We start from the raw sequence: 18,965 nt of genomic DNA, 5'->3' as shown, positions 1-18,965 counted from the left end.
CTGGGATTACAGGCGCCTGCCACCACACCTGGCCAATTTTTGTATTTTTAGTAGAGACGGGGTTTCACCATCCTGGCCTGGCTGGTCTTGAACTCCTGACCTGGTGATCCACCCGCCTCGGCCTCCCAGAGCGCTGGGATTACAGGCGTGAGACAGGCTTTCACCACCTTGGCCAGGCTAGTCTTGAACTTCTGATCTCAGGTGATCCGCCCACCTCGGCCTCCCAAAGTGCTGGGATTATAGGCGTCAGCCACTGCGCCCGGCCGTCACCCTTTTTTCATACATGAGGAGATGAGGCTCAAAGAGGAAGCTGGACGCCAGGTCCTCGGCAAATGGACCTCCTCTTCGGTCCTCATCAGTCGGCTCCCTGCTGGGCACCTCCCCGCTACCGGGTGGGGAACGCCCTCCACCGGCAGGGCCGGCCGACCCTCTTGGGCCAGTTCCCTAGCTGTCCGCTGGGCGCCGCCCTCGCCACCCGGCCGAGGACCCGCACAAGGTGCCCGTGGCGGCGCCTGACGGGAGGGTGGTGCCCAGGGGTGTCTTCTCGTCCTGTGTCCGCGCCCAGCGCCCCGCGCCCCGCGCCCCGCGCCCCGCGCTGTTCCTCGTGAGAGCGGCGGGCGGCGGGCCGCGCGGCCCCCGGGGCAGTGTCGGACACGGCGGGCGCGTACTCGCAGGCGGGGCACGGCCGCCCCCGCCAGGACCCGCAGGCCCGGAAACGCTTCCTGTCACAAAGGTGGGAACACGTGGGCGCCGGCTGCCGGGGCGGCCATCTCAGGGAACTAGGGTCACCAGAAGAGCCGCCCACCGTCTCTGCCCGCTCGACTCCTCTGCCCCGGCCGCTCGGCCGGTCCAGCCGCGGCTGGCGCCTGGCTGTGAGGTGGATTCCCGGCCCAGTCTGACCATCTCCCTCCAGTACGTACACGCGGCTCGAACCCGCGTCCAACCAGACGCCGACCCGCTCCTGAGAGCCTTACACACTCCCCGAAGCCCCGCGATCATGGATAGTCCCTCTTCCCCAGGAACTCCCCACTGACACTGCCCCTCTGAGAGCCAGGTCCTCGGCTCCTGACAGCCTGCCTGGTCAGACCTTCAGTCCTGGGGGACTCGGGTGTCTGCGGCGATGGAGCTCCCGTGAGAGTCCCCTCTCTACTCAAACATAGGACCCACCTCGTTCCCTCAGTCTTCCCCTGTCTCTCTTTCTCCTTAGGTTTTTCCACTTCGTTCGGACCCTCTCATAACTATGTCCATCCTCTACGTCTCCCCTCACCCAGATGCCTTCCCCAGCCTCCGAGCCCTCATAGCCGCTCGCTATGGGGAGGCTGGGGAGGGTCCCGGATGGGGAGGAACCCACCCCCGCATCTGTCTCCAGCCGCCCCCGACTAGCAGGACTCCCTTTCCCCCACCCCGCCTGCCGGCCCTGGAGCAGGGGCCCGGTGGGCTCTGGGTGTGGGGGGCCACGGCTGTGGCCCAGCTGCTGTGGCCAGCAGGCCTGGGGGGCCCAGGGGGCAGCCGGGCGGCTGTCCTTGTCCAACAGTGGGTCAGTTACGCCGACACGGAGTTAATACCAGCCGCCTGTGGAGCAACGCTGCCTGCCCTGGGACTCCGAAGCTCGGCCCAGGACCCCCAGGTGAGGGGGTTGTACAGAAGAGGGGGAGGGGAGAAATTCAGAGGAGGGAAGCGAGGACTGGAATGGACAATAAGACAAGAAGGTAGTACATCAGATGTGGGAAAAGAGTGATCAAATCCCAGATTGCAAACTGGTATGGTAACCCTGGGCACGTTTCATAAACCCTCTTTGTCTTGGTTTTCCTATGTCTATGAACACGCAGACAAGTTGATGTAATGCTTGCCCCACTGAGTTAGTAGGATTAAAAGATGTGCGCAGAGCACGTAGTTTAGTGCCAGGCACTTTTAAAGTCTCTTAGTAAAAGTTTGATGAGTCTGAAATTGATGAGGATAGAAGTTACTTGAATTGTAGGAAAAGACTGGGTGAGGGAGAGATGACAATTGCTGGGAGGAGATAAAAGAGAAATGAAGTGAGGAAGGTAAGTGAGAGGAGAGATAACCCTGCCAGATTGTAACTATCAGTCCTTCCAAAGGAGACCTGTGCCTTGGTGTACTTTCAACTCTGCCTCCTTACATGGTGTTGAGCACATGATGGAAAATTAGTATTTCTTGAATGGATGAATGAATGTGACAGACCCTGACTTGCTCCCTTATATTGTGATCACCCTGTCTAAAATAGAGTCCTTGCATTCAGAATGTCTGTCCAAACAAACAAATAAAATAGAGTCCCTCTCTCCTGAAATTCCCTGTTCCCCTGTTTTATTTCTTTTTCTTTTTTTTTTTTTTTTTTTTGAGACGGAATCTCCTTGTTTCCCAGGCTGGAGTGCCATGGTGCGATAGTGCGATCTCAGCTTACTGCTCAAGCGATTCTCCTGCCTCAGCCTTCTGAGTAGCTGGGATTATAGGCGCCCGCCACCTTGCCCGGCTATTTTTTGGATTTTTAGTAGAGATGGGGTTTTGTCGTGTTGACCAGGCTGGTCTTGAACTTCTAACCTCAGATGGTCTGCTCGCCTCGGCCTCCCAAAGTGCTGAGATTACAGGCGTGAGCCACTGTGCCCGGCCCCTGTTCCCCTCATTCCGCTTTATTTTTCTTCATAGGAGTTAAGAAAAATAGGGCACTGCATTTTACATTTGCTCATTTGTTGTTCCCCTACAAGAATGTTAACTCTACCAGGTCAGGGCTCTGTCCATCTGTTCGTGTTGCCCTCTCATTCCCTGGAGAAGTACTTAATACATATTTATTGATGTCCTGAACCTGGCAGTTATTGAGTTGCCTCATATAATCTATACTTCTATGCTTAACATATTGCATCTAACACATAAGTATTGAGCAGGGATTTGTTGGATGAGTCAGAAGTTTTTTTTGTTTGTTTGTTTGTTTGTTTGTTTTGAGATGGAGTCTCGCTCTGTCGCCCAGGCTGGAGTGCAGTGGCGCGATCTCGGCTCACTGCAAGCTCCGCCTCCCGGGTTCACGCCATTCTCCTGCCTCAGCCTCCCGAGTAGCTGGGACTGCAGGCGCCTGCCACCACACCTGGCTATTGTTTTTTGTATTTTTAGTAGAGACGAGGTTTCACCATGTTAGCCAGGATGGTCTCGATCTCCTGACCTTGTGATCTGCCCAGAAGTATTTTTATTGTGACTATTTGAGTGAAGAAATGGGACTCAGAGGTGGTGATTTGTGAGAGTGGGGTGGAGGGAGGCCACATGGATTGGGTTGTGGTGGGAGATGGAGGTGGGCCAAACCTTGTCTCACACTTCTTCCCCTTCCTGCCAGGCTGTGCTGGGGGCCCTGGGCAGGGCCCTGAGCCCCTTGGAGGAGTGGCTTCGGCTGCACACCTACTTGGCTGGGGAGGCCCCCACTCTGGCTGACCTGGCGGCTGTCACAGCCTTGCTGCTGCCTTTCCGATACGTGAGTCACCAGGCCTGGGGAAGAACAAGACTGCTCTCCTCAGACCTCACTGTAGGGTGACTGAGAATAGTCATTTATTTCCTGTTCCAGGTCCTAGACCCACCTGCCCGCCAGATCTGGAATAATGTGACTCGCTGGTTTGTCACGTGTGTCCGGCAGCCAGAATTCCGAGCCGTGCTGGGAGAAGTGATTCTATACTCAGGAGCCAGGCCTCTCTCTCATCAGCCAGGTGAGGAAGGGCGAGGAGTTGGAGGATAGGGGCTTCCCTGGGGCTTTCCATGCAACTCACTTTCTTTTTTTCTTAGAAATGGCAGAATCACTGGGGCAGCATCCTGCGGGAGAGGAGGGAGAGGGGGGAGGTCAGCATGGGTGAGACCTCGGGCATCTGAAATAGCCCATTTGAAACCTAGGAGCGCCATCCAAGAGGGTCCCCAGCTGGCTGAGTCTGAATTTCTGCACCTCTCTCTAGGCCCCGAGGCTCCTGTCCTCCCAAAGACAGCTGCTCAGCTCAAGAAAGAGGCAAAGAAACGGGAGAAGCTAGAGAAATTCCAACAGAAGCAGAAGATCCAACAGCAGCAGCCACCTCCAGGGGAGGTGAGAGGCGAGGGTGGAGCTGGAAGGAAAGTTGATGTCTGCAGTGATGGGGTGGCTGATGCCTGGGCCTATGTATTCTCTCTCCCAAGCAGAAGAAACCAAAACCAGAGAAGAGGGAGAAACGGGATCCTGGGGTCATTACTTATGACCTCCCAACCCCACCCGGGGAAAAGAAAGGTACTAGGAGTGGGAAAGGGCTCACCCCTCAGCAGCCCCTTCTAAGTTTTCACCCTATCTTGCTCTATTCTTGCTCTCACTACTTTGTTTGGTGAGGATTTGCAGACCCCCCGCCCTGCCCCTAGGCCCCTCAAATGCCTGTCCTATGATGTGAGTGACGGAGATCCTGATCCCTCTCTGCCAGCATGTCTCCTTCCCAGTGCTCCCAGCCACGGCACTGAGCCCTCCCTTCCTCTCCCCCAGATGTCAGTGGCCCCATGCCCGACTCCTACAGCCCTCGGTATGTGGAGGCTGCCTGGTACCCTTGGTGGGAGCAGCAGGGCTTCTTCAAGCCAGAGTATGGGGTGAGTGGGCACTGCTGCCCAGGCCCAGAGTGGGTGGGGTGGGGAAGGGCAGGACTGAAGGATGTGTTGCCTGGGAGGGGCTGGGAGAGGTGACATGAGGCCTTAAACATGTGCCATCCTTCTCCACCATCAGCGTCCTAATGTGTCAGCAGCAAATCCCCGAGGCGTCTTCATGATGTGCATCCCACCCCCCAACGTGACAGGCTCCCTGCACCTGGGCCACGCGCTCACCAACGCCATCCAGGACTCCCTGACTCGATGGTGAGCTTCTATCTGCACCTTCCTCTGGTTCCCTCTGCCTAGTCTGGCTCTCTCCTCTTCCCTGACAGCCCCCCAAGCCTCTCTCCTTCTGGGTTGGTGCTCACCTCTGCCGACAGTGGCGCTACACTTCTCTCTGTCATTCCCATCTGATCATTTAGCTTCCTCTCCTAGTCCAGTACTCCCATGCAACACCGCCACTTGCAGACTGTCTTCTCTCCCTTCTTTCTTTATTTAATTTTAATTTAATTTAATTTAATTTTTAATTTTTTGTAAAGATGAGTTTTCGCTTTGTTGCTCAGTCTGGTCTCCAACTCCTGGCTCAAGTGATTTTCCTGCCTCAGACTCCCAGAGTGCCGGGATTATAGGTGTGAGGCACCACACCCAGTCTCTCCCTTCTTTTTCTATTAACAATAACATTATTTCGAATTTAATTAGGAACATATGAATATATATATATATATATATTTTTGGAGACAGAGTCTCGTTCTGTTGCCCAGGCCGGAGTGCAGTGACACCATCTCGGCTCATGGCCACCTCCGCCTCCTGGGTTCAAGTGATTCTTCTGCCTCAGCCTCCCAAGTAGCTAGGATTACAGGAATGCGCCACCACAACTGACCAAATATATGAATATATTCTTATAAGAAATTTAAAGTTTCAAATCTCCTTGACCATCCCCCTCCACACCTACTTCCTCCTAAAATTTAGCCATTGTTATCACTTTGATGTGTATCTTTCCAGATCTTTCCTGTTTACTTACATATACATGTACCCGTAGAAATTTATAGTTCTCCTTTTGGGTGAGTCTTTTCTATTTTTTAACATAAAGGGTTCACATTACACATGTTATGCTCTAGCTTTCTTCTTACACTTAACACTTTCTCTTGGAGATCTTTCCTTGTCCTTACACACATACCACACCTACTGACTTCCTTCTTTTTAATTGTTCCATAATATCTCATAGTGTGGCTATACCATAGTGAAGTCATTCTTTTCTTTTTTTTTTTTCTTTGAGAGAGTTTCGCTCCTTTTGCTCAGGCTGGAGTGCAGTGGTGCGATCTTGGCTCACTGCAACCTCCACCTCCTAGGTTCAAGCGATTCTCTTGCCTCAGCCTCCCAAGTAGCTGGCATTACAGGCACCTGCCACCGCACCCGGCTAATTTTTGTATTTTTAGTAGAGATGGGGTTTCACCATGTTGGCCAGGCTGGTCTCGAACTCCTGACCTCAGGTGATCTGCCTGTCTCGGCCTCCCAAAGTGCTGGGATTACAGGCGTGAGCCACTGCTCCCGGCCTGGAGTCACTTTTTAATTAATGATTCATTCTGTTTTTTGTTTTTTTTTTCTGTTGAAAACCTTACTCTAATGCACATCCCTGTACATCAAGTTTGTCCAACCTGCAGCCTGTGGGCCACATGCGGCCCAGGACGGCTTTGAATGCGGCCTAACACAAATTTGTAAACTTTCTTTAAACATTTAAGAATTTTTTTGCGATTTTTTTTTTTAGCTCATCAGCTATCATTAATGTTAGTGTATTTTTTAAAATTTATTTTTATTATTTATTTATTTATTTATTTTTTGAGATGAGTCTTGCACTATCGCCCAGGCTGGAGTGCAGTGGTGCGATCTCGGCTCACAGCAAGCTCCAAGCTCCGCCTCCCACCTTAACGCCATTCTCCTGCCTCAGCCTCCCGAGTAGCTGGGACTACAGGTGCCCACCACCGCGCCCGGCTAATTTTTTTTTGTATTTCTAGTAGAGATGGGGTTTCACAGTGTTAGCCAGGATGGTCTCGATCTCCTGACCTCGTGATCCGCCCGCCTCGGACTCCCAAAGTGCCGGGATTACAGGCGTGAGCCACTGCACCCGGCCAGTGTTAGTGTATTTTATGTGTGGCCCAAGACAATTCCTCCATCTGGCCCAGGGAAGCCAAAAGATTGGATACCCCTGCTCTACATACCTGCTCAAGCATGTGTGAAAGGGTTTCTCTGGTGTAGCTATCAAGAAGTGAAACTGCTAGGTCGGCAGGGGCACACCTATATTAAGTACAAACGGAAGCTGCCAAGTTGCCCTGCAGAATGGCTTTGCTGATTGATACCTCCAGGAATTGCTGTGAGAGTGTTCATTTCCCTACCCTTGCCAAGCCTGAGCATTAGGGTTGCCTAATTAGTTTTCCCAATCTGATGGGCAAAAAAAGATACCTCTGTTACTTTACTTTGTACCTTTCTGATTGCTATTGAAGTTGTGCCTATTTTCATGTTTTTTGGCCAGTCAGGTTTACCCGTATGTGAATTGTCTGTATCTATCTTTTGCCCGTTTTTCTATTGATTCTTCGTTGTTTTTCTTTTTAATTTTTTTTTGAGAATTCTTTACCTGTTCTGGGTATTGTTTTTTTTTTGTTATATATTATAAATGTTTTTGTTGTATTATTGTGTGGTAGTTTTCCTGTTAATTGTAAATGTTTCTCCTGTTTTCTGTTACTGTTTGTTTTCACTGTTAATATTTATATTAAAATATTAATATTTTAATTAGTAATAAATACAAAGTAATATTCTAGGCGACAAATCTTTTTAAAAAGTATTTTAAAATAACTTTACCATTTTTGGAAACCAGGGTTTATTATATTTAAATTTTGAGAATTTTTTCTGGTGTCTTATGTACTAAATTAATGTGGTAAAAAAATATTTACTGGGCCCAACTATGTGCCACCCCTGCTCTGAGCACTGGGGATATAATGTTTGTGCATTTTGCAAGTAACTGAGAGCTAGGAAAACAGTTATATGGTTTTTTTTATTTTTATTATTATTATTCTTTTTTTGAGACAGAGTCTCTCTCTGTTGCCCAGGCTGGAGTGCGGTGGCGCAATCTTGGCTCACTGCAAGCTCCGCCTCCCGGGTTCACGCCATTCTCCTGCCTCAGCCTCCCTAGCCCGCCACCACCCCCGGCTAATTTTTTGTATCCTTTTTAGTAGAGACAGGGTTTCACCGTGTTGGCCAGAGTGGTCTCGATCTCCTGACCTCATGATCCGCTCGCCTCGGCCTCCCAAAGTGCTGGGATTGCAGGCGTGAGCCACCGTGCCTGGCCTGGTTTGTTTTTTGTTGTTGTTTTTTTTTTTTTATGAGACAGAGTCTTGCTCTGTTTCCCAGGCTGGAGTGCAGTGGTGCGCACTTACTGCAACCTCTGCCTCCCGGGTTCAAGTGATTCCCCTGCCTCAGCCTTCTGAGTAGCTGGGATTACAGGTGCGCGCCACCACACCTGGCAAATTTTTGTATTTTTAGTAGAGACGGGGTTTCACCATGTTGGTCAGGCTGGTCTTGAACTCCTGACCTTGTGATCCGCCCGCTTCGGCCTCCCAAAGTGCTAGGATGACAGGCATGAGCCACTTCGCCCAGCCAAAGTTCTGTTAAATACATGTAACATACAATGGCCAAGTTGTTTATGTTTGTGTTTGCGTTTTTGTTTTGTTTTTCAATTTTTCAATTTTTTTTTGGAAATGGAGTCTCACTCTGTCACCCAGGCTGGAGTGCAGTGGCACAATCTCTGCTCACTGCAAGCTCTGCCTCCCAGGTTCACACTATTCTCCTGCCTCAGCCTCCTGAGTAGCTGGGACTATAGGCACCCGCCACCACGCCTGGCTAATTTTTTTTTATTTTTAGTAGAGACGGGGTTTCACCGTGTTAGCCAAGATGGTCTCGATCTCCTGACCTCGTGATTCGCGTGCCTTGGCATCCCAAAGTGCTGGGATTATAGGCGTGAGCCACCACGCCTGGCCTTGTTTTTCAATTTTTTAATAAAACCGAGAGAGGGTCTCGCTATGTTGCCCAGGCCGGTCTCGAACTTCTGGGCTCAAGCAATCCTCCTGCCTCAGTCTCTCAAAGTGCTGGGACTACAGGCATGAACCACCATACCTGGCCTCCAAGTTTGTTTACATGAGAACAGAATGAATACTTTTTTTTTTTTTTAAATTGAGACAGAGTCTCGCTCTGTCGCCTAGACTGGAGCACAGTGATGCGATCTCGTCTCACTGCACCCTCAACCACTCGGGTTCAAGCAATTCTCATGTCTCAGTCTCCTGAGTAGCTGGGAATACAGGCATGCACCACCACGCCCAGCTAATTCTTTTGCATTTTTAGTAGACAGAGTTTTGCCATGTTGGCCAAGCTGGTCTCGAACTCCTAACCTGAAGTGATCCGCCTGCCTCGGCCTCCCAAAGTGCTAGGATTACAGGCATGAACCACCGCGCCTGGCCACATACTTCTTATAAAACTCTTAAGGTAGCCACATTTTTTTTCCAGTGCACGTGTTTTAAATAAAATGTGAGACACTCCCATTACTTTAATGGAATAGAGTTATATCAACTTTTTATTTTTATTTATTTGTTTATTTATTTATTTTTGAGACAGAGTCTCTCTCACTCTGTTGGTCAGATTGGAGTGCATTGGCATGGTCACAGCACAGTCACAGCACAATCACAGCTTGGTGCAGCCTCAACCTCAGCCACCCAAGTAGCTGGGAACAAAGGTGCACGCCACCATGCCTGGCTTTTTTTTTTTTTTTTTTTTTTTCAGAGACTAGGTCTCACTATGTTGCCCAGGCTAGTCTGCAACTCCTGGACTCAAGCAGTCCTCCCACCTTGGCCTTCCAAAGTGTTGGGGTTATAGGCTTGAGCCACTGTGCCTGGCTTGAATTCTTTAATCTATCTAAAGTTTCTTTTTGTGACTATTGGTAAGGGGGGGATTTTTTCCAAATAATTAGCTAGTTGTTCCAAACAAATATTTTGAATAGTTTATCCTTATTTTAATGATTGGAAGTGCCACCTTTTGCAAATACTAAATTTGCTTGTATCTGTTTCCAGGCACTATTTTGTTCCTGTTTAGTAACTTATTTTAACAATTAGAACTTTTGCTATCCTGTTTGGCAGGAGCCTCCTTTTTTTTTTTTTTTTTTTTTTTTTTTTGAGACAGTCTCACTCTATCATCCAGGCTGGAGTGCAGTGGCACAATCTCAGCTCACTGCAACCTCCCCCTCCCGGGTTCAAGCAATTCTCGTGCTTCAGCCTCCCAAGTAGCTGGGATTACAGGTATGCACCACCATCTTGGCTAATTTTTGGTAGAGACAGGGTTTCGCCATGTTGGTCAGGCTGGTCTCGAACTCCTGTCCTCAAGTGATCCACTCGCTTTGGCCTCCCAAAGTCCTGGGGTTACAGGTGTGAGCCACCATGCATGCCTGTCTTTGTTTTTTTTCCTTATTGCCTTGGCTCTTCCTGCAAATCTTTTCTCCTTGACTAGCTTTAGAATCACAAGGGTTCCAGCTCCACCCCTGCTTCTTTCTTTTTTTGTTTGTTTGTTTTTTGGAGATGGAGTCTCACTCTGTCACCCAGGCTGGAGTGCAATGGCATAATCCCGGCTTGCTGCAACCTCTGCTTCCCAGGTTCAAGCAATTCTCCTGCCTCAGCCTCCCAGGTAGCTGGGATTACAGGCACCCGCCACCATGCCCAGCTAATTTTGTACTTTTAGTAGAGACAGGGTTTTACCATGCTGGCCAAGCTTATCTTGAACTCCCCACCTCAGGTGATCCACCCACCTCGGCCTCCCAAAGTGCTGGGATTACAGGTGCGTGCCACCATGCCCAGCTAATTTTGTATTTTTAGTAGAGACGGGATTTTACCATGTTGGCCAGGCTGATCTCGAACTCCCCCACTTCAGGTGATCTGCTCACCTCAGCCTCCCAAAGTTCTGGGATTAAAGGCGTGAGCCACTGCGCCCGGCCTCCGTGCTTCTTTATTTAGTCCATTGACTCGTTGCCTGAAGCCTCTGCTTTCTTTGGTGGCAGGCACCACTGGCCTGGCTCACCCTCTGGTCCTCCATGCCCCCCAACAGGCACCGCATGCGTGGGGAGACCACCCTGTGGAACCCTGGCTGTGACCATGCAGGTATTGCCACCCAGGTGGTGGTGGAGAAGAAGCTATGGCGTGAGCAGGGACTGAGCCGGCACCAGCTGGGCCGCGAGGCCTTTCTACAGGAGGTCTGGAAGTGGAAGGAGGAGTGAGTATGCAGCATCCCTGTGGGCATCGCAGCCCTGCTTCCCTGTCCCCTATCCAGAAGACCTCTGTCACTTGTAACCCCTGGCCACAGGGTCAGACCCTCTCACAGAGGCAGAGTCAGTGGCTCTAGGGCCCAGGTACATTTCAAGGGGATGGGTGATCTCCACACTGCCCAGTCAGCCACCTGAAGTCTCCCTCCAGCCCAGGCATGAGTGCTGACCTCAGCCTGTCTGTCTAATTCCAGGAAAGGTGACCGGATTTACCACCAGTTGAAGAAGCTCGGCAGCTCCTTGGACTGGGATCGAGCCTGTTTCACCATGGACCCTGTGCGTGGGAGGAGTGTCAAAGATGGGGCAGGAGTAGGAGTCTCCCCAGGGTGGGACCCCCACAGGAGAGAGCACAGGTGCTGTGGCCCTCTCTCAGGAGCTGGCCCATGTAAAATACCATGGAGGGCTCAGCTGCAAACGCCACTTCCCACCCCTCACCATGGCACTTTCCATATCATGGCGCTTCATGTTTCCTGTCTTGGCTCTGGGAGCTCCAGATTCCTCCAGATGGCACATGATTAGGACCCCGTCTCCCATGGAGCCTGAACTCCCAGGGTCCTCTGCACCAGTATTTGTCCCCAGCTGAGTGTCTTCCTCGCCATCTGCAGCATCACAAGGCTTGTTGCCTGCTCTTGTGTTCCCTTAGTCCTCTCTCCCCCTCAAGGAAAGAAGGAAAGTACTCCCCTCAGAGGGGTCTTTTTGCTGGCCAGTGGGACTCTGTATGGGCAAGGCCTCACTGGAGCCCTGGGTGTCTGCCTGGGCTTCCAGGCACAAGGCCCATCTCTCTGACTTCTCCCTGCTCCACCCCAGAAACTCTCAGCAGCTGTGACAGAGGCCTTTGTCCGGCTTCACGAGGAAGGCATCATCTATCGCAGTACCCGCCTTGTTAACTGGTCCTGCACCCTCAACTCCGCCATCTCTGACATTGAGGTGCGCCCCCCAACCTGGCCGGTCTCCATCTCCAATCTACCCAGGCCCTGGCCCTGGCCCCTGGGCCACGCCTCTAAATACCCATTTTACAGGTGGATAAGAAGGAGCTGACAGGTCGCACCCTGCTCTCCGTGCCTGGCTACAAGGAGAAGGTGGAGTTCGGGGTCCTCGTGTCCTTTGCCTATAAGGTCCAAGGCTCAGGTAGGAGCCAGGGGCACCAGGATCCTGGGCTGGGAGTGGCAGGAAGGGGCCAGGGCCAAGACCACAAGGCCTTCTGTCACCCCAGACAGCGACGAGGAGGTGGTGGTGGCAACAACTCGGATCGAGACAATGCTGGGAGATGTGGCTGTAGCTGTGCACCCCAAAGATACCAGATACCAGGTGGGGGACTGTCCACAGTTAGGGAAGAAGTCCTGGCCAAAAAGGGCTCCCATCCTTATGGAGTGGAGGGGTTGGACTTAGGTCCCTGGCTGAGGAGAGGAAACTGGGTTAGAAGCTGGTCTTCAGCTTCTTTCCCAGCTCTGAGGGTGGAGCTATTAGGGACTATTTGGGGGAGTTCAAGTGTTGGGATAGTCAGGACCCTGGAAAGGAAGGACTTGGGCCCAGCCCTTCGTGCATTTTTACAAAGTTAAGTAGCCGGGCATGGTGGCTCATGCCTGTAATCCCAGCACTTTGGGAGGCTGAGGCAGGCGAATCATAAGGTCACAAGTTCGAGACCAGCCTGGCCAACATAGTGAAACCCCATCTCTACTAAAAATACAAAAAATTAGCCGGTTGTAGTGGCAGGTGCCTGTAATCTCAGCTACTCAGGAGGCTGAGGCAGGAGAATCGCTTGAACCTGGGATGCGGAGGTTGCAGTGAGCCGAGATCACTCCGCTGCACTCCAGCCTTGGCGACAGAGCGAAACTCCATCTCAAAAAAAAAAAAAAAAAAAAAAAAAAAAAGTTAAATAGAGACAAGGTCTTGCTCTGTTAACCAGGTTGATCTTGAACTCCTGGCCTCAAGGAAGCCTCCTGCCCCAGCCTCCCAAAGTGTGGGGATTACAGATGTGAGCCATGGCACCAAGACCCTTCATGCTTTTATTTTTATTTTTTTGAGAGAGGGTCTCACTCTATTGCCCAGGCTAGAGTGCAGTGGCGCCATCTTGGCTCACTGCAACCTCCACCTCCCGGGTTCAAGCAGTGCTCGTGCCTCAGCCTCTTGAGTACCTGAGATTACAGGCACACGTCACTACACCTGGCTAATTTTTTTTTTGTATTTTTAGTAGAGATGAGGTTTCGCCATGTTGGCCAGGCTGGTCTCCAACTCCCGGCCTCAAGTGATCTGCCCGCCTCAGCCTCCCACAGTTCTGGGATTACAGGTGGGAATCACGGTGTCTGGCCCCGCTTCATGTATTTTTGATATCTTTCCGCCCCCAGCACCTGAAGGGGAAGAACGTGATCCACCCATTCCTGCCTCGGAGCCTTCCCATTGTCTTTGATGAATTTGTGGACATGGACTTTGGCACAGGTGGGCAAGGGGCTGGTCCTGTAGGGAGAGGAAAAGACTGGAGCTGCACCTTAGCTATCCATCTTCTCTCAGCGAAAAAGAAAATAAGCTTCAGCCAAATAGACAGAGCTTGGGGTGGTTCTCAAGGGACTGTATTAGACAAGTGGGGGCCAGGAGTGGTCTCTGAGCTACATCTTTCAGCAAAAGAGGTGAGTGTAGGAAGGAGCTCTGTGGACTCCCTCATGATCTGGGCATCCCGACGTACACCCAGGTGCTGTGAAGATCACCCCAGCACATGACCAAAACGACTATGAAGTTGGGCAGCGGCACAGGCTGGAGGCCATCAGCATCATGGACTCCCAGGGGGCCCTCATCAACGTGCCTCCACCTTTCCTGGTGAGGCTGCCTGGGGCAAGAGTGCCCGGGTCAGGGAGATGGAGGGATGGCTGGGCATTGCCATGATGAGGCCTCATTCCTACCCAGGGCCTGCCCAGGTTTGAGGCCAGGAAAGCGGTGCTGGTGGCGCTGAAGGAGCGGGGACTGTTCCGTGGCATTGAGGACAACCCCATGGTGGTGCCACTTTGCAAGTGAGGGTGGGGGCCTGGGACGGGAGGAGAATGGAGGGCTCCTCAGGGTTTTAGCGCCTGGCCTTCTCACCTACATGTACCCCCAGCCGGTCGAAGGACGTGGTAGAGCCTCTGCTGCGGCCGCAGTGGTACGTTCGCTGCGGGGAGATGGCCCAGGCTGCCAGCGCCGCTGTGACTCGGGGTGACCTCCGCATCCTGCCTGAGGCTCATCAGCGCACATGGCATGCCTGGATGGACAACATCCGGTGTGTAGGGCCCTCAATGTGGGAGGGGCTTGCCAAGGGCTGAGCAGGGCTCACTCGGGCCAGGCTCCACCAGGCCCTCCCTGATTTCTCCTCCCCGACATTTGCAGGGAGTGGTGCATTTCCAGACAGCTGTGGTGGGGCCATCGCATCCCAGCCTACTTTGTCACTGTCAATGACCCAGCGGTGCCCCCTGGGGAGGTGAGCAGAGGGCCAGAGCTAGCTGCTGGGACACCCTGGGGGAGCGGTGGGTTTACTGGGTCCTTGGTGGGGGGAGGGGCAGGGCGAGCCAGAAGCAGACACACCCCCTTGGGTAATCACTGCACCTGTGGCAGGACCCTGACGGGCGGTACTGGGTGAGTGGACGCAATGAGGCAGAGGCCCGGGAGAAGGCAGCCAAGGAGTTTGGAGTGTCCCCTGACAAGATCAGTCTCCAGCAAGGCAAGGCGGGGCTTTGAGGGTTTGGAGGGAGTTGTGGGGGGCAGAGCTTCACACTCCCTCTGACCTCTGACCTTTGGCCTCTCTCAGATGAGGATGTATTGGATACCTGGTTCTCCTCTGGCCTCTTCCCCTTATCCATTTTGGGCTGGCCCAACCAGGTGTGTTCCTGGGGCCGGAGCTTGGCGGGACAGGGGACTGGAGGGTGGGTGTTGGCTCCCCTTCACACCCTGGTCTGCCCTCAGTCAGAAGACCTGAATGTGTTCTACCCTGGGACACTGCTGGAGACCGGTCACGACATCCTTTTCTTCTGGGTGGCCCGGATGGTCATGCTGGGCCTGAAGCTCACGGGCAGGCTGCCCTTTAGAGAGGTGCGGAGACAGCCGAGACCCTCCCATCGCCCCCAGCCTCCTCTCCTACCGTCCTGTGCTGCAGCACAGGCCCCGCGTGGCTGGGGCATGGGGTTAGCTGTGGGCAGGCCTGACCCAGGGGCTGGTGTGGGGTTGAAATCCAGCCTGGGACCTGCTCAGTGATTCCTGTGCCCAGGGCTTCATCTTCCCAGAGGAAGGAGTGCTTCTGATTCACATAAAAGCGCTGAATGAGCTCTTGGGGACACTTGGTGGGACCTGAGGTTCACAGTGGGGTAGACCAGACACAGTCCTGGTCGGGGCACTGAGGCCGGGGAAGGAGAGGACTGAGTCTCATGGGCCTCCTCACCTCCTCTGCAGGTCTACCTCCATGCTATCGTGCGAGATGCTCACGGCCGGAAGATGAGCAAGTCTCTAGGCAATGTCATCGATCCCCTGGATGTCATCTATGGAATCTCCCTGCAGGTGGGTTGGGTGCTGGGCCAGCCAGGAAGCGCCATGGGGCTGTGGTCACAGCCACCTGACTGCTCCCACTCCACCCTCAGGGCCTCCAGGACCAGCTACTGAACAGCAACCTAGATCCCAGCGAGGTGGAGAAGGCCAAAGAAGGGCAGGTATGGAGGGTTGGGCTGGGCTGAGCAGGAGCACAGCGTGGATGGGGCTGGCTGAGGATGCTCCTCCCTCTGCCTCTTCCCTGTAGAAAGCTGACTTCCCAGCGGGGATTCCCGAGTGTGGCACCGATGCTCTCCGGTTTGGATTATGTGCCTACACGTCCCAGGGTATGGCCCCCAAAGCTTCCCTCCCAGCCACTCCTTCCTCCTTGTGTGAGGCCCATCCCTCTTCTCAACCCTGAGCCTCTGGTGGGCATGGGCTGGGAAGAGGATGATGAGGACTCACATCTCACCCCCGACCCAGGTCGTGACATCAACCTGGATGTGAACCGCATACTGGGTTACCGCCACTTCTGCAACAAGCTCTGGAATGCCACCAAGTTTGCCCTTCGTGGCCTTGGGAAGGGTTTTGTGCCCTCACCCACCTCCCAGGTAAGGGCCTGGTGGGCAGCAAAGCTAGCAGCACCCACACAGGCTATACCCGTCCGGAGCAGCCTTCATGTAGCTGAGGGGACAGATAGACACAGAGACAGACAGTTAAAGGGAAAGCCCAGGGCATTGGGGAGTGGGGCCTGTCACTTCTTCCCAGATCCTGGCACATAGGTGGTTGCTTTGGGCTCATCAGACTCTGGATGAAGATTTGCCCATGACTCCTGCCCCCGTGGAGTTCTGGCACCCTCCCCTGGCCCGCTGGCTGATACACCCTCTCTCCCCAAGCCCGGAGGCCATGAGAGCCTGGTGGACCGCTGGATCCGCAGCCGCCTGACAGAGGCTGTGAGGCTCAGCAATCAAGGCTTCCAGGCCTACGACTTCCCGGCCGTCACCACTGCCCAGTACAGCTTCTGGCTCTATGAGCTCTGTGATGTCTACTTGGTGAGAAGGAGCAGAACGGGGCAGGGGATGGTGGGGGCGGGTGGGCAGCAGAGCCCTGGGCTCAGTTTTGCCAGAGCTGGCCTTGAGACCTAAGCCAACCCATCCCCTTCCCAGTCCTCACAGGCACAGCGAGGGCTCAAGGCTAGACCTCCAGCCATGAGCCCTGTACCTCTCGTCCCCTAGGAGTGCCTGAAACCTGTACTGAATGGGGTGGACCAGGTGGCAGCCGAGTGTGCCCGCCAGACCCTGTACACTTGCCTGGACGTTGGCCTGCGGCTGCTCTCACCCTTCATGCCCTTCGTGACGGAGGAGCTGTTCCAGAGGCTGCCCCGGAGGATGCCGCAAGGTCCCCCTAGCCTCTGTGTTACCCCCTACCCGGAGCCCTCAGAGGTATGGGATGGCCTGGAGAGGGGAGTCTGACCTGCCCTCCAGGCCCCCTCACCCCCTCCTCCACCCCACAGTGCTCCTGGAAGGACCCCGAGGCAGAAGCCGCCCTTGAGCTGGCGCTAAGCATCACACGAGCCGTGCGCTCCCTGCGGGCCGACTACAACCTCACCCGGATCCGGCCTGACTGTGAGCCTCAGGCCCCCATGTCCGCCCCATCCCACTGTCCCCTCAGCCCACTCTGGGACCCAGTGTCCGGCAGTGACTGCTTGGTTTCCTGTCTCCATGGAGCTAGGCCTCACCTTTCTCCCTCCCTGGCAGGTTTCCTGGAAGTGGCGGATGAGGCCACGGGCGCCCTGGCATCGGCGGTGTCGGGCTACGTGCAGGCGCTGGCCAGCGCAGGTGTGGTGGCTGTTCTGGCCCTGGGGGCTCCCGTCCCCCAAGGCTGCGCTGTGGCTCTGGCCTCTGATCGCTGCTCCATCCACCTGCAGCTTCAGGGGCTGGTGGACCCTGCGCGGGAGCTGGGCAAGCTGCAAGCAAAGCGAGTTGAGGCCCAGCGGCAGGCCCAGCGTCTGCGGGAACGCCGTGCCGCCTCGGGCTACCCTGTCAAGGTGCCCCTCGAAGTCCAGGAGGCAGATGAAGCCAAGGTGTGTGGCCTGGGTGGGCATTTCCCACACCATCCACTTCCTCCATCAAAACCCTGGTCTGGGCTGGTCCGAGTGCAGTGGTGTTGACAACTAATTTTTCGTAACCAGTTACAGCTTTCTTTGTTCCTTCTCCACTCCCGCTAGCCTTAAAAAACAAAACAGCCTGACTCAGTGGCTCACACCTGTAATCCCAGAACTTTGGGAGGCCGAGGTGGGTGGATCACTTGAGCCCAGGGGTTTGAGACCAGCCAACGTGGTGAAATCCCATCTCTACAACAAAAATACAAAAATTAGCCGGCCATAGTGGCACATACCTGGGGTCCCAGCTACTTAGGGGGCTGAGGTGGGCGGATTGCTTGAGCCTGGGAGGTCAAGGCTGCAGTGAGCCGAGATCATGCCACTGCACTCCAGCCTGGGCAACAGAGAGAAAACCCTGTCTTAAAAAAAAGAAAAAAACATCCAAAACAAAAACCAATTCTGGTCTGGAAGCTGGACTCTGTACCCAACCCTGGGGAATCCACTGGGGAGCATGGAGCCCAGGCGCTTTGAGCAGGGACCATAGAAGGCCCTCCCCTTACACATGGGGAGCAGCCAGGGGCTGGGCACAGCCCAGGGTCACACAACAGGTCGGAGATGGAGGCTGACCTAGAACCAGGCATCCTATCTCCCAGCCAGACCCTTCGTACCCCACCCAGCTGCCCGAAATGTGGAAACCCGCATGCCTGGGGCTGGGCTTGGGGTCCACATGTAGTCAGGGAGCCTTGGGCCTCCCACCACTTACTTTCAAGCCTACTGGGCCGACCCTGGAAGGCCAGTCTCATTTGTCCCCCGCCTCCTGGGTTCTGCCAGAGAGGAGCAGGGAGCAGTGGGTTAAACTGCACAGACACAGAAAAACCAGTCATGGAGGCTAAGAGCTAGAGAGCCTTGAGTGGACGTGGTTAATCTCACTTGGTTCTCCCAAGAGCCCTGGGAGGGGGGCAATATCATCATCATCTGACAAATGAAGTAACCGGCCTGGGAGCCTGTGCTCTCCTGCTTAGGTGGGGACACTGAATGGGGAACATGTAGGCTCTGAGGTTCCTTTATTCTTGGGGACTGACCACTCGGTGGGAAAAGGCAAGACCCAAGAGGTGGTGGTGGAAGTGGGGGTGCTGGTGGGAATGGGTGGGGAGCCAGGCCAGCCAGGTTCACGCCTCCTCTGAGCTACTGGCCTCCCATGGTCCTCGCTCATCTTTCCAACTTTGTTGTCCTGGGTGTTTGGGGGGTCTCTTCGCTTGGACCTGGGTCCTCACCCAGCCCCTGGTTCCATTCCAGCTCCAACAGACGGAAGCAGAGCTTAGGAAGGTGGACGAGGCCATTGCCCTGTTCCAGAAGATGCTGTGATCCACCACCCAGCTTCACCCCTCACCCCCAGCGGCTCACCATGGGGATGGCAGCAATAAAATATTTTCCCACAAAATCCTC

At 53.9% G+C, this 18,965-nt stretch overlaps 1 protein-coding gene across 3 annotated transcripts; it reads left to right on the top strand.

Annotated features, from left to right (window-relative positions):
* Window positions 1-569: 569 nt before the first annotated feature.
* VARS1 (valyl-tRNA synthetase 1) lies at window positions 570-18,960 on the top strand. Of its 3 annotated transcripts, none has more exons than XM_003272123.3 (30): window positions 570-912; window positions 1,208-1,627; window positions 3,341-3,475; window positions 3,566-3,704; window positions 3,945-4,069; window positions 4,162-4,246; window positions 4,490-4,590; window positions 4,724-4,851; window positions 10,723-10,887; window positions 11,131-11,212; window positions 11,744-11,863; window positions 11,956-12,064; window positions 12,150-12,244; window positions 13,282-13,372; window positions 13,623-13,747; window positions 13,835-13,938; window positions 14,025-14,183; window positions 14,291-14,381; window positions 14,516-14,621; window positions 14,709-14,779; window positions 14,864-14,989; window positions 15,347-15,451; window positions 15,532-15,600; window positions 15,687-15,765; window positions 15,902-16,029; window positions 16,315-16,470; window positions 16,654-16,860; window positions 16,932-17,043; window positions 17,176-17,501; window positions 18,816-18,960. In XM_003272123.3, exons 2-30 carry the CDS (start codon window positions 1,241-1,243, stop codon window positions 18,882-18,884), a joined length of 3,795 nt encoding a protein of 1,264 aa, XP_003272171.2. In that variant the 5' UTR covers window positions 570-912; window positions 1,208-1,240; the 3' UTR covers window positions 18,885-18,960. The 3 variants fall into 3 exon arrangements, with proteins under 3 accessions (XP_003272171.2, XP_012358494.2, XP_030659368.1); XM_012503040.2 differs by having other exon boundaries at window positions 4,159-4,246; XM_030803508.1 differs by lacking the exons at window positions 570-912; window positions 1,208-1,627; window positions 3,341-3,475; window positions 3,566-3,704; window positions 4,162-4,246 and having other exon boundaries at window positions 4,049-4,069.
* The last annotated feature ends 5 nt before the right edge of the window (window positions 18,961-18,965 follow it).

This window comes from Nomascus leucogenys, chromosome 22a, assembly GCF_006542625.1.
Source record: "Nomascus leucogenys isolate Asia chromosome 22a, Asia_NLE_v1, whole genome shotgun sequence".
Lineage (NCBI taxonomy): Eukaryota > Metazoa > Chordata > Mammalia > Primates > Hylobatidae > Nomascus > Nomascus leucogenys.
Note: the sequence above shows the minus strand (reverse complement) of the source record. Positions and strands in the feature narration are given on the sequence as shown.